At 40.2% G+C, this 15,141-nt stretch overlaps 1 protein-coding gene and 1 pseudogene across 1 annotated transcript in view; one reads left to right on the forward strand and one right to left on the reverse strand.

Annotated features, from left to right (window-relative positions):
- Window positions 1-15,141, forward strand: part of ATRN (attractin) — a 157,644-nt gene that overhangs the window by 74,628 nt on the left and 67,875 nt on the right. Inside the window, exons 13-16 of the mRNA XM_019644591.1 lie at window positions 861-1,053; window positions 1,718-1,811; window positions 3,802-3,886; window positions 5,641-5,798. Coding sequence (XP_019500136.1) covers window positions 861-1,053; window positions 1,718-1,811; window positions 3,802-3,886; window positions 5,641-5,798 — 530 coding nt within the window. The remainder of the gene's footprint in view (window positions 1-860; window positions 1,054-1,717; window positions 1,812-3,801; window positions 3,887-5,640; window positions 5,799-15,141) is intronic.
- LOC109383820 (40S ribosomal protein S7 pseudogene) lies at window positions 12,823-13,488 on the reverse strand (annotated as a pseudogene).

A 15,141-nucleotide genomic window follows, 5' to 3' on the forward strand; every position in this document is an offset into this window, starting at 1 on the left:
GGAACAGACAGTGTGGGACAAAAGGGACAGTGAACAAAAAGACATTGGGGAGAGAAATGATGAGAGCAGCTCTCATCACAAACAAGCAACCTGATACGCTAAAGCTGTGGGGGATTTCTAAGGAACGAACACTTTGAGTAGCTTCACGGGTTTGAATCTCTCTTCTGGGCTACATTTAGGCGTCTTAAAGGCAGGTGCAGGGCAGTACCTGCAGCACGCAGACAAGCCCAAGACGAGCGTCCTCCTCCTGCAGAGGGACTCATAAACAATAGGTGGGATTTTGTGAGCACTTTTGGGAGGCTGGACTCCACTGCCATCATGCCTCCTTTTAGGAAGTTGCTGTAATTTGAGGAATTAGAGGCATAGAAGAGAAGTCTTAGCACTGCAGGACTCGCCATAAAATATGATTTCTAAACTCCCTGTATGGGAACCTTTCTGCCATTTTGGGTCCTGAATGCTTTGGTGTATTCAATGAAGGCTGTGGTCCTTCTCTCCCGCAAATATACAAAGATAGGATTTTGCGTGTTCAGGTAGGTTGTAAAACACCTCAAGTTCATCCTGGGTCCCCTATATGGTGAGGATCTTTAGAACCCCTACTTGTGTGGGAAGGATAGCTAGTTCCCTCATGTCTGTCCTTAATGCTCTTTGAAAAGAACAACAGTTTTTTTTCCCCCAAGTGGATAAATATACTTGACTAAACAGTACGTGGTGACTCTAATGTTTCCTATTTTGTCCTTCATTTAGTGTAGCCCACTGAATTGATTTTGTGGCACACTAGCGGGTCACAGTCCACACTGAAAAGCCTTTGACCTTGGCTGACATGGTGGGAATTCTAAGTGTCTCTCTTGGTTACTTCCCAGCGAACCACAGCGCCAAGCAGTGCCGGATGCCGTGTGCCTTGCGGACAGCATGTGGAGAGTGCACGAGTGGCAGCTCCGAGTGCATGTGGTGCAGCAACATGAAGCAGTGCGTGGACTCCAATGCCTACGTTGCCTCTTTCCCCTTTGGCCAGTGTATGGAGTGGTATACCATGAGCAGCTGCCCCCGTAAGTGAAAAGTGAAAAAGCTAGGCACTCACGAGTGCCCTGTGTATGAGTGACAACTCCGGCTGTGACGCAGCACTGTTGACCTCTGAAAATTTTAGGCACAAGACTGGACTTGACCTTGTGCTCTGGTCTGTCCAGAGACTGCCTGATGAGGACCTTCATACAGAATGAAGCATAATAACACAAGTAAATACACGTAGGATAGATTCCAGAGTACAGAAATAACTTGCCCAACTTCAGTATCACATTGCTCAACCTATGTACGGTTGCCACATCTTAATCTTCTAATTCATAAAGAAAGTACTTTCGCATAGGTGATCTCCAAGGTCACTTTTGCCTCCAACAGTCTGGGATTGAGAGAGGAGGTGAGGAGCCCCTGTTACATGTTGGGTAAGATATTGGGCTCTTCAAATTTATTATGCCATTTACAGTCATAATAAAATACGAATTTTGACTCACGGAAGTTGAATAGTCTGTTAAAGAAAAAGGTAATTTAGATACAGTGAATTCAGATCTACATGTGATAGTGAATTGCAACTTCTGTTTTTTAACAGCTGAAAATNCTCCACAAAAGAAAATATCTGTGGCATCGGCTGGCATTTGGTTGTAAACTCGTGTTTGAAAATTACTACTGCAAAGGAGAATTATGACAACGCGAAATTGTCCTGCAGGAACCACAATGCCTTTTTGGCTTCTCTTACATCCCAGAAGAAGGTAGAATTTGTCCTTAAGCAACTGCGAATAATGCAGTCATCGCAGAGCATGGTGAGTTAAAATCCTCGGAACTGAAGCTTCTGGTATGCACCTTTCTATTGAGGGCATGAATATAGCTTACCTGTGATGTGCGTGGCAGGAAGAGGCATGTATGTACAATAATAGGCCATGGAACTGCACTGTCAGATTCTCTTTCATACCTTCTTTCGTACCTTAACATTTTTAACACTTATTTTTATTAGTCATATCTATTAAATTTAGTTGCATAATCACATGTGTATTAAATAGTAACATGTATACATATGCGCATATCCTTGTGACATCAGTAGATAGATGATTTCATATCTGTTTTGTCCCTAAGTCCTGCTATGGGCCTGGGGGTGGGGTGTGCGGGGAGGGATGTTGCTACTAATAAGCTAGGTTGAAGTAAACCACCTGAGTTGCTCAGATTTCCAGTATCATTAGTGAGTATTATGATTAAATGTTCATCACCCTAAGGAACGTACACCCGTTTGGGTCCTTTTTAGCCCTAGCCAGCCCAAAAGGAGAGGGTACGTTCTTATCAAGAGTTTTTGAGCACAGATAGGCTCCAAGTTCTCCTGTCCACCCAGTGCTTTCAGGCGGCTTGTAGTTGACATTCCACAATCACATTTGGTCTTTTTGAGTCCATAGTTCTACACTGTGGTCCTACCCTCAGTTAAGTAGACACTCACAGGACAAAGCTCTTTCAGCAACGCTGGCTTTGGTACAGAGCAGTGGAGGGGAATGTTCTTCTAGTCAAGCAGGAGGAGCAATGGGCAACACCGCCTTGGGTGCAGCCTTCTTCAAGTGAGGACATGGAGTGTGGTCTGGGTTCTGGCTACGTGTGGTCTCTGTGCCACCTAGAGGGCCATTCTGCAACTGGTAGGAGGTGCCGTATGTTTTACTTTTCTCCACTTAGTCTTTTTGGTAATACGTTGGTAATACATTATAAATGTGGTTACCTCAGGAGACATTATGGCCACATTTTACATTTTATATTTTGAAAACTTTTACAGATTTCATCATCTCCATTGGAGACTGTCCGTGTTGTTTGTTTCTTTTCGCCTCACCTCCATATATGGGCCTCTCCCAGTGTTTTGTCCTTGGCTGTCGGCTGATCTTACTGGTAGTCACTCCCTTAAATAATTTATTGGCTTACATCTTTGTTCATTACTAGTGACTCCCAGTTCCATGTGTCTGAAAGAATAGCTAGTTAGAAGGGTTCAGCTAGCCCAGCTGGCCACAGATATCATATCTTCTGGTCCGTCTTCTCCCTTCCTCAGGTTTTCTAGCTCTAGAAGGTTCTGGGTAGTCTAATCTGCTGGGACTACCTTTATATAACAGGAATTCACAGTCCTGTGATAAAACTGACAGATGAGAGACAACTAACATTGCACAGTTGTAAGTCTAGACTGCGAGCCCAGGCTTATATGGATAAACAAGAAAGAGCACCCAACCCAGCCTTTAGGGCAGAGGCTGGCTGAAAGACAGCCAAAAAGAGGTAACCCCTGAAGGTAAGAAGGAGTGAGTTGAAAAGGTAAAAAGGGAAGGGATCTCTGTGCTTTGCTANACATAGGTTGAATTTATAAATACATATAAGTGTTTATATATATAAATACATATATTATTTATAAATAGATTATTGCAAGTCACGTGTTTTACTGTCCAGATGTTTGAGTTCCCAGAGGATGCTTAGGAGATTGAGTCCCCTAACATGGGTCACAGGGTGTTCAGTCATTGTGTTTTGGTGAGGGTCTTTTTTGAAGATACTTTTTCATGGAGTTAGGCATTCGATAAAACATTAAGTTCCATATACTTTTATGAGAGAGAAATGAAATTTATTTGGAGTATATTGCTTATATTGGTTAGAAATTTTGCTAACTCTTCTGTGAGTTTCTCTTAAGACATTGTAAAATATCTGCTTTATAATTGAGAAAGATGAGAGTAATGAAATTTAATTACTGCTTTATTTTAAAATCTGGAAACTGTTATAATTAATTTTCTAATTATCTGTACTTCTCATCAGCAAAACAGGGATTTGGACATGTTCATCAACGCCTCCAAAAACTTCAACCTCAACATCACCTGGGCCGCCAGCTTCTCAGGTAAAAATATACCTAGAGAAGAGCTTCCAAGTGGAGGCAATAGGTTGAGAAACTTGATGCAGGAGTTGAAAAAGGGGGCTCTGGCGACAGACAGATGGGTTTGAAACCCCCCTTTGCCACTTATTAACTGGGAGACCCTGAGCAAATGTCTAAACCCTTATCTACACCTTAGGGTTATTCATCATTAAGAGAGGATAACAGTACTTACCTCCTATAGTTGTTGTGTAGATTAAATTAGGTCATACATGCCAGTGCCTGCCATGGTGTCAGGCGCAGTACATGCTCATGACCCCTGCCCCACTACCATTACTAATAATAGCTCTGCTGCAGCCACGGTTGTGGCACAGAATGAGATTTTAGTAGGTACAGGGAAATGTGCTTGGGAATTAAATCAAGCTCTAAGAGCACAGCTTTTCCTATCTTTTTTTATCTTACTATGGTTCACTGAAGAAGATGTGCTGGGCAGAAAAATCTAAAAATGTAAAGGGTGGGTCTTACATAGTGGTTAAGAACATAGCTCGACAGACCTGGATTTGAATTCTGCCTGTTACTTACTGTGCTCCACTGTGCTACTGGGCAAATTACTTAAGCTTTCTGAGCCAGATTCCTCATGTATAAAAACACCTAGCCATGTAGAGTGTTGTGAGAATTAAATGAGATAATAAACAAAGTACTGAAATGTAGTGCTTGAAACATGGTAAATTCTTACTAAATAGTAACTATGTTTGATCATTATTATTACTATACATTACTGTTTTGGTCAAAACACAACCAGTTAGACTGAAGCAAAATAAAATCATTACCTTTGCACGTTACTTTATGTTTATCTTGTCTTGAAAAATTGCATAGAATTCAGAAAAGGTTCAGAAACTCACAGTGAGGAGAGACTTGTAAGAAAAAGTGAATTATTGGAGCATTTGTCTTGAGAAAGGCAACATCTCTGAGCATATGAATGATGATTTGTAGTGACTGTCTCAGTGAGGACCTGCCACTCTGGCTTAAGTCACAGGATTTAGCTCAGATGTGGGAAAAATCTATTTCATGAATCTTTATAGACCCTAGAATTCCTAGCTGAGGGAGAACATGGAAAATTGAAGGACTGCTTAGGAATAGGATGGATATATACCTGATTGGGTAGACTTAAATACAGTTGTAGCTGGTAGCAGAAGGGACTGAGTGTCCCCTACAGCTTCTTCCTCCGTTACTGTTGAGACTTGAGGTCACTGCTCGTTAGGAAGTAAAGGGTAAATCAGTGTCCCCGTAGCAGGGATCTGGAGCACTGCCGAGTAGGTGTAAAGGGGAAATGTGGAGCAATTGAAGTGTTGTGGGCAGAGTGAATGCTGCTGCTCATTAGTAGGATTCTAGCGGTATCTATATTTTCATGGCCACATGCAGCCTGTTTCAGTGGAGGGGAGTTGCAAGGGTTCCTGGTAAAACCATTCTAGTTAAGGGCACAGGCTTGCAAATCAGCCTTCCCAGCTTCAAATCCCATCTCCACTTCTTTCTGGCTGTGTGACCTAAACCAAGTTACTTAGTTTCTCTGAACCTGCTTCTTGGTCTGTAAATGAGGATAATAATAGAGTTGTTAGGATCAAATGAGATTGAGCTCTTAAAGGCTGTTCCTGGAACATAGTAAGTGTTTAGTAAATTATAACCATTATCCTTATTATAAATGAGGGTAGATTCTGCACACATAACGCACCCCCCCCCTCCCCACCAATGACTCTTCTGTTTCATTCTTTTTTTCTTAACAGCTGGAACCCAGGCTGGAGAAGAGATGCCTGTTGTTTCAAAAACCAACATTAAGGAGTACAAAGATACCTTCTCTAATGAGAAGTTTGATTTTCGCAACCACCCAAATATCACTTTCTTTGTTTATGTCAGTAATTTCACCTGGCCCATCAAAATTCAGGTAAGATGCTTTTTGGTCCCCCCTGCACACAAGGTGAACTCTCTTTAGTGGAGATTAAATTCACTAATTTGGAATGTGTGGTAAATGAGTTGGACAATATTGCTTTGCCTCTCTAATCTGTGGCAAAGGAGTGTTGAGCACAGGAATACCATAAAGAAGACGGTAGTGGGGGTGGTGTAAATCACTTACAAAGGAAAATTATCAGCGCTTTTGAGAACAAGATGGCATATAACAGATTTGGTAATTACAACTGCAACTTCTCCATTGAGCATTTGCCACATAGAAGCCTGTAGAGCTACACAAAGTGCTTCAGTTCTGGAGAGAATAGGGTGGGTATAAAGTAAACAAACACGTATAACCAGTAAAAGCCAGAGTGTAGAAAGTGCCACATGAAAAGATCCCCCAAATGCTGTCAGTTTAAAGNAAAAAAAAAAAGCAGTTAAAGATAAAATTACCAACAACTCCCCATTTCCAGCATTGTATCCATAAGCAAAACATAGCATGTAATAGATGTTCAGTCAATATTTGTAGGTGAGTTAGGTTGGAACTTAAAATCTCAACCAGGGTCATGATATAAGGAGGGTTTGGTGGGTTAACACAAACAAAATGATACTGCCCACTGACTTGATTCCATTGAAAAACTCCCATTCCCCAGTATAAGTGAGCCAAAAGTACTCTCCTGGCTATTGAATATTTATGAGAAAATCAAGCTGTATCTCTGGAGACCTATTCTGTTTTGTTTTATTTCACTATTTAAATATGTCTTTCTTTCCATAGATACTCTTCTTATTGACTATCAGTTCACCTTTAGCCTATCCCAGGAGGATGACCGCTATTACACAGCCATCAATTTTGTGGCTACACCTGATGAAGTAAGCTTTAAAAGTCTGCTTTCCTTGTTTTGAATTTGTGTGGATCTTTTTCTTGGTCATTATGGATAGAAGCACTGCCTTAGCAGTGGTCTCCAGAGTGGAGCCCACAGGATGATGTTTAGGGGTACAGGAAAGAAATGTTAGAATCTGCAGTTTATCTCCTTTCCATCTAAAAGGCAAGAACACATTGTCACTAAGATTTACCAGGATCTGATACACAGACTGATGTTGACGCCACACATACTTGGTTTGCTGGTCAGTCCATTGCATCCCCATACAGATAAGGAGAAGAGACTGCAAGGAGAACTCCCCCATTAGAGGGGCAGATGGCAAAGCCCTGATTTACTCTCTCAAAGTGGTTCTGAGGCTTAAAAAGCACCTACAAAGAAATTGTAGGTTGAAATTAATTCCACTGATGCAAGGAAGGTGGCAGAGATTACACTTCTGCTCCGAGAATAAGTTGTTAGCCTCATTAGGAGGTAAAAACAGCAAAGGTTTAGTTGAGTCCACCAAGAAGTCAGCCAGAAATAATTGAAATTATTAAGAGGGCTATTTGAAATGTAGGTTTATAGCTACTGTTGTCAATGATGAACTCATCCTGCCATCTGGTACTACATAGTGGTAGAAGGGAGCCTATGCAGCATGACATTTAAAAGTGAACCTGTAGAACTTGAAGACACACCTACACAGTTTCTTCAATGAAATATAAAGTCATTCGTTACCCACTCCAGTACATAATGCAGTTTTTCTAAACTTGATGATAAATTATTTATGAACCTCCTTGGAAGTTGCTTATTTCTCATCAGTGCACACAAAGCCATTTAGCATTACAAAATTCCTGTCACAGTAAGTGTGGCAAGTAATACATGGAAAACAATATGACAGTCAGCCAAAGTGTATTCCTCTGTTAATTAGTGTCAACAAACATTGCTAAATTAAAATAAATAAATCAGTAGTAGAATAAAGTCCACAGTGTGGGATGTTTACTATAAAATGAAACGAAAGTAAGATTTGTTTTTTGTATTCCATTTCAATGATAAAGTCAAGAAGAGATAGTACTACAGAAGATGTAATTTCATGAGTGAATAGCGTTTAAAGTAAAAATAATAAATGACTTTAAATGAATATATTTTGTGGCAACATTGAGTAGGCATATCATTTGAGTGGCTGTGTTAAGTGGAATTTTTAAAAAATGTTTTAGAATAAGATTATAGCAAAAGTCATACATGAAATTTATTTACTACTTCATTGAGACACAAATGGTTGAGGTTGCTCAGTCTTTTAGGAAGTAATTGATGTTGTTAAGTTTATGTTAAATAAACATAATAGTATTTGGTAAAACTTCTTAGCAAGATGGGGTGTGACCATAAAAATCTTTAGACCTCTCTGGAGTTCCCTGTTTATCTTATGACAGAATATTCAATAGAGTTATCCATGCAGTGTGAGTTCGTTCTATCTTATACAAAAGTACTAGGATTTCAAATTTATTGATCTTTCTGAGGATTGTTAGTAATTGTTAGTAGTATACTGCCAGCAAATATTAAAAGTAAATACTTTGAGCTATCCCTTCAAGAGAAGGTGAGATTATATCAATAAACGAAAAGGTAACTGCTTTGTGAGAGAAACTTCCAGTTTGGAGATCACATTTTGAAAATGGTTATTTGGAAATGTTTCCATTGTTGTGGTTTTTTCCTGTAAAAACTATCAAAATAAAAAACAACGCTATCAAAACAACACCCTTAAAAGTCTTAAATTTTCTAACTTANCTTTCTTTTCAAGAGATGTAGATATAAGCAAGTGCTGACAATCACCCTGGATAAAAGGACACAATAGCCTCATGTTATTTATCTGGGAAAGTGCTTGACCCAGGCTTTCCCCCTCTTTCCTCATAGTTCATAGCTGTTGTGCCTGCCTAAATGGCTTGGTTGATGTTCATAAGATGCTACCTATGGGGAAATTAATACTTCTTTTTGACTAGAACTTATTTTTTTTTCTCCAGACTGATGAACCATGTCCATGGTACCCCCCCCCCAAAAAAAAGATTCTTTGTGTTTAGCCTTATCTCACTTGTATTTAAAGAACAGGGTCAGTTTATCCAGGGAGAATAGGAAAGAAGTGAGAAATGAATATGTGAAAGATGTTTTCACTGCACTTTTAGAAGAATATTTAGTCCACACAAAAGTGACAATGTGTTTTCCATAATTACAAGTCAGGATCTAGATTTATCATATTTGGATTTATCTCATGTGCTTTAGCAAGTGTTTATCAGTTTGTGTGAACTGCTGGGCAGTCAGCATTGAAAATGAGTACAAACTCTTGTTAGTTCACCTGATTTGAGTAGTAGTGAAGAATGTAATTATACTGACTCAAAAACTAGTTTATGGTAAAGGATCTGCTTGATTTTAAAAATGAATGTAGATTCTCTTTTAAATAGCAATAGAAAATAATCTTCATTTTTTTCCCTGCTAGATGTGAGGTAGAAAATCGATACCAGGGAAACCCTCTCAAAGGAACATGTTATTGTAAGTGTTTTTGTAATTCTTATTTGTCTAGAAGCAAAGTAGTTTAGTAAATCTTCATTATTGTCTTTAACATGGTTTGAGACTAGCAGTCACCCACAGAAGTGTCCCCTAATTTGATGTATTTACATTCTATTAAGTTTAATACATATATGAACACTACTTTAAGCTACTTCAGTTGTGGTTGTGGTTCATGTTTATATGTCCATAGCAGATATCAGGGAAGTGTACAGAGATACACATCTCTGGTTTCCTTGTTTATGTTCACTTGAAACCTTATTTCGCTTGCCATTATCTTGTTGGAGTCACCATATTTCATATTTTAGACTATAGATTAAAAACAGAATTCTTAAAATATAGTTGAAGCTACCATTCTCTCTGAAACTGATTTGTGTTAACTACCTATTTAGGAAATAAGTTATAAAATCTCTAATGATCAGCTTATAGTGAAAGGTAAATCTCTAATGATTAGCTTGTAGTGAAAGGCAAGGTGGCCAGGTCCTTCTGGATAAATGCAGTTCCTTCCAGTAGGCCAGATTATGGAACGAGAGAAAAAGGAGTTAATGTTTTGGTGTATCCTCTATAATTATATACCTGCTTTCCTGGGTTGAATAGTGCCCCTTCAAAATTCATGTCCACCTGGAACCTATAAATGTGAAAATATTTTTTTTTCCTAGAAGAAAACAAGAGAAAAACTTCATGACCTTGTGTAGAAGAAAGAGTTCTTAGATATGATTCCAAAAGCACAATTCATAAAAGAAAAAGTTATTTACTGGGACTTATCAAAATTTAAAACTTNCCTATATGTGTCAAATAGATTCCTGCAAGCAGTAAGACATTTTATTGTTAGAACATAAATTATGTTTTTTATAAATGATCAGCAATACCAATGAACTGTTTTTTGTTTGTTCTAGTTTCCGATAGAAAGACCCTTCAGGTTCTGAGCAGGAAAATAAATAAGGAAAGAAAATCTCTAGCTACACCCCAAGTTCCACCTCCAAACTCCTTAGTATGGCCCTTGAGAATCTGATTCCAGAGCGGCCAGGAGAGAGCTGTGTTCCAGCGGTATATCCCTTAACCTCTTCTGGGGTTCAGTTTCCTCGTCTGTAAAATGGGGATGTCAAGGTGGTTGTTGAAATGAAAGCAGAGCAGTGCGTGACACATAGTCAGCACTCAGTAGATGGGAGCAATTAATCTTCTTCTAATGTCAGTTCCCACCACTCAAATCAAATTTCTTGCTCAGATTAAAAGATACTAAGTAAAAATATTTTCCCACTCCTTGTGAATAGACTTCATTAGATAATCAGAATACCTAAGTTAGTGATAAATGTATGCAAGGCATTGTGCTGGCAGCCACCCAAGACAGGTGGTTTTATTATCTCTGTCATCAAGCAACCTGCCTATGTTCTCACTGGGAGATGTGGCCATGCTGGGGACCACACCCAGGATGTGTGACTTTAACTATTGAGCATGATTGTGCCTCCAGGTGCCTGGACTGACAGCCAGATCAGCTGGGTGTGTACCTTGTTGCCATCATCTCCATGTCTGCAGCTGCCATCTAGAAAAATTACATCCTCCTCTGTGGCATTTCTGGGGCCTGAGTTCAGTTGTCCAGACCTTAGAGCTAGCTTTATTTTTCGGAGTCATAATTCACAATAGAAGGCATGATTTTAGAATACTATGAGTGGCACCAAGTCCTCTTAGAATTGTATAGTCCTTAAGCTAAGGACAATACCCATGATGTATTGAATGCTTACTGTGTTCATTCATGTATGATCTCATTTAATCCTCACAACAACCCTATGAGGTGGGTACTGTTATCATTCCATCATGCAAACAAGGAAACTGAGACTTAGAGGGCTTAAATAGCATACCCAGAGTCACAGAGGAGCTAAGTGGACTGAAACCCAGGCACTGACTTCGGACCTTTGCTTTTTACTAATATACTGCACCCCCTCTCCATACTCAGCTGAGCCAAGAGTTGGATGCTTGTTTCTGACTCCAGCATCCATGCTCTTAACTGTTGCACTGTTCTGTTTCACAGATTTCTTTGGGTGATTTTTTTTCCCCCACAAGATTTATTTTAGAAATACACCTATCTCCAGCCTAATTCCTTTAATTTATTCACAGAAAAACAGGGTGTAAAGTGCAAAGGTATTGAGCATACTGAAGTATAAAATTTATCATAGCTCACACGCATTGGATGAAAAAAGGTGGAGAGGTGTTGATGGCTAGAGGAGGGAGATGATAAGAGTTGTTTTCTATAACGAAGGCTAAGAAGAAGACAAGGGTGGTGAGTCCTGAAGGGCCTCCGAAANATTTACGTCAGCTTCTTGGCTTCGTGGTCCTTTCTTTCCCTGGTTCTTTGGCCAGTCTTTTTAGGGAATCTTCTTCCTTAACCATTGGGGTTGTGTGGGATTCAGGTATTGGTTCTCTTCTGTCTTTATCCCACAGTTTCCCTGGGTAATTCCATCCCACTTGTTGGACTTACAGTTGTACTTCTGTACTGGTTCTTCTTAGTGCTCTGTCTCCAGCCCAGCTTACACTTGAGCTCCAGACCAGTACTCTTGGTTGCAGCCTAAACATCTCTACCTGGACAGTCACAAGCACCCTGCACTGAGCAAATCATCAGTCTGTGGCCTCAGCCCCAAACCCTGTGCTTCCTTTCGCAGTGAATGGCACCACCATTGATCCTATTGCACAAGCCAGGACCCTGGAAGTCATTTGCATTCCTGGAATAAACCTGACTTGGGCGCTATGTCTTATTTTCTTATTTTATGCACTGCTAGGTTTAGTTTGCTAAATAGAAACATTGTATCTATTTCATGATTGAGAACATCTGATAATTTTCCTTTCCTGTCCTTGTTACAGTTTTTATATCAAGGTTAAACTAACCTTTAATAGTTATATAAATTGAGGAGTTTTCTTTCTTTCTCATTTCTGGAAGAGATTATATAAGGTTAGAATTACGTAAACCTTGAATACTTGATAGATCTCTTGTAAAATCATTTTATTCTGGTGTTTTATTTGTGGAGTTTTTGGGGTTTTTTTTAACTGCTGATTCAACTTCTTTAAAAGTTATAGGAGATTTTTGGATTTTCTCTTCCTGTTTGAGTCACTTAAGATAATTTTTTCTAGATATTAATTTATTCCATATATTTTCTTTCTTTTTTTTGTTTTTAAAGATTTTATTGGTGGATTGGGGAAGGGGAACAGTGTTGGGGAATTGGGGAAGGGGAACAGACAAGTTCTTGTCCTTCAATCTTAGTTGTGGAAGGCTCAGCTAGCTCAGCTCCAAGTCCAGTCACTATCTAGCTGCCTGTCGGCAGCTTGCGGCAGCTCAGCTCAGGATGCCATGTTCAATCTTATCAATAGTTGTAGGTAGACGTAGCCCACCATCCCATGTGGGAGTCAAACCAGCAGCATTGTTGTTAGGAGCACATGCTCTCACCAGCTGAGCCATCCTGCCACCTGTTGGTAGCTCAGCGGTAGCTCAGCTTGGGTCAGCTCACTGGCCCATGTGGGAATCGAACCGGCAACCTGTTGCTCAGAGCTCGCGCTCTTAACCAACTGAGCCACTCAGCCGGCCCTGTATATTTTTTTTTATTGTAAATGATATTTAGTCATTTTTGTTTACAAATGATACTCTTGGAATTCAAAATGAACGTCCTGAGCATCTTATAGACACTAGAAAAAGTTTCAGCCTTCTTTTCCACATTGTCCTGCTGGGCTTTGTCCAGTTGAACCTTTATGAGCCAGCTGCCATCCAGTTTCACAAGAACTCTCTTACCCATAGTTTCACTTGGGAAAAGCAAGTCTTCCAGGATTGCATCATGCCCAGCTGTCAGAGTGGCTCCTGGGACTCTCTTGCTTATTTTTTGTATGACTTTTTCAAGTCAGCTTAGGCAGAATTCTCTGAGCAATAAAGATAATGTGCTTCCCACTGAACTTTTTCTCCAATTCTCATACTAGCTGAACTTGGGTTTTCTGGAAAGATGTCAGTTGAGGAACAGGAACAAAGATTATAATACCTTTCTGACCGTCAACAACTTTAATTTCCTTGGCTGCTGTTATATTCAGCTCCCTTAGCTGGGCCTTGAGGTATGAGTTCATCTCCGGCTCAAGGAGAGCCTGAGAGATGCCTGACTCAAACGCATCCAGCTTCTCACCATTGGGCTTCCCGCTCTTCGTGCTTGAACTGCACATGGCCTTCTCTTTGGTGAGTGCTGGCCTGGGAATAGCTGTTTCAAATATTTTCAAATGTATTGACAAAAAGTTATTCACACTGTCCTGTAATCTCTGCAGCATCTGTGCTTCAGTGTACTGAATCACACACTTAAAAATAGTTAAAATGGTAAATTTTATCTTACATATATTTTATTCCAACCAAAAAAAGTTGTTTTTTTTAAGATTTTTATTGGGGAATTGGGGGGATGGGAACAGCACTAGGGAATTGGGGGAAGGGGAACAGACAAGCTGCTGTCGTTTTGTTCTTCAGTCTAGTTGTGGAGGACGTTGCTTCACTGGCCCAAGTCGGCACCATCATTGCGTTCTTCCCGGGCGAGGCAGATCAGTCGCTGGCTTTCTGGACGGCCGCTCACTGCGGCTGCTGGCCGCTCACGCTGGCTGCTGGCTACATACGGTAGNGATCTATCAGTATTGGGTGTACAGAACTATTGCGAAGCTGTGGTGTGATGTCCTAAGGTAGAGGCTGGCTAACCAGCCACAGGGCTCTCTACCTCTGGTCTGCTTTGACTGTTCCTAAGTGGTCTGTGTTCCTCCCTCAGTGGAGGAAAGAAGGAGCAGTGGGCCAGGTGCATAGATGCATTTGGCATGTTTATGTTTGTCCCAAATACCCCTCCACCACGGGTGTTATGGCAACCTAAGATAGCTGGGATGTTGCCCTGGTTTTTCTGTATGCTCTCAACCTCACCTCCCCTGCTCACCCTATGGAACTGACCTTTCCTACTGCAGTCCCTGGGCAGATGCCTCGGGCAGCTGTTGAGCAGGCACAGAGCAGGTCACGAGGCACTTCGTGCTGTCCATCACTCTCCTGAGGCCTGCTCTGGCTCTTAGCCTCTGCTGGATTGTTCACATGTCAATTGGGAAAGTGCATCTAGTCAGTTTGACAGTCCCCTTTTCCTATCCTAGGATTCAGTGTCTCAGCGTCCCCTTTTTTGGTCAGATTGGCCCTGTTTACTTTATAATTTCTAGAAATTCCTCAATACTTCAGAAGTATCTCCCAATACTTCTAATGGCACTTTTTCCTCTTATCCTATACTCCTATTGATTTATCCTTGTTTTTACATTTGTTCTGCAATGTCAGTGGGATTTTGAAGGTGAAGAGAGAGAAAAGCATTTGTTCAATCTTTTTATCTTGAACCAGAATACAGATTTTTTTGGTAAACAATTTGAGGTATTACATTTTCTGTGTGTTGTGCTTTGCCATTTTGCTGTGTAGTCAGCCTTCTGTATCTGTGGGTTCTGCATCCGCCAATACAGAGGGCCGACTAAGGGACTTGAGCATCCTCAGATACTGAGAGATGACTCTATATATAGTTTTTCATCTTTACAGGAGCAACATGTATATCTCATACATTTTAAGTAATTTGAATGCAGTCATAACTGATATAGTTATTTTTTTAAGTTTTTCAACTGCAATTTATATAGAATGATTCAAATACCTACAGGGAAAGGGTAGAAAACAGGTGGTAAACAGAACAGGTGCAAAGCTACGGAAAGTTGCTGAGATGGTAAAAACAAAACAAAACAAAAAACTGTATCACGTTAATCAACTAGGACAGATCTGCAAAAGTTGCTAAAAGAGTAAATCTTAGGTAATTAGCATGAAAAAGAAATGAAAATTATGTGATGTGATGCAGGTGTTAACTCTGTAGTGATAATCATTTGGCAACTTATAAGTGTCGAATCAACACATGTACATCTTAAACT

The sequence above is a fragment of the Hipposideros armiger genome, unplaced genomic scaffold (assembly GCF_001890085.2).
Source record: "Hipposideros armiger isolate ML-2016 unplaced genomic scaffold, ASM189008v1 scaffold_89, whole genome shotgun sequence".
In the NCBI taxonomy this organism is placed as follows: domain Eukaryota; kingdom Metazoa; phylum Chordata; class Mammalia; order Chiroptera; family Hipposideridae; genus Hipposideros; species Hipposideros armiger.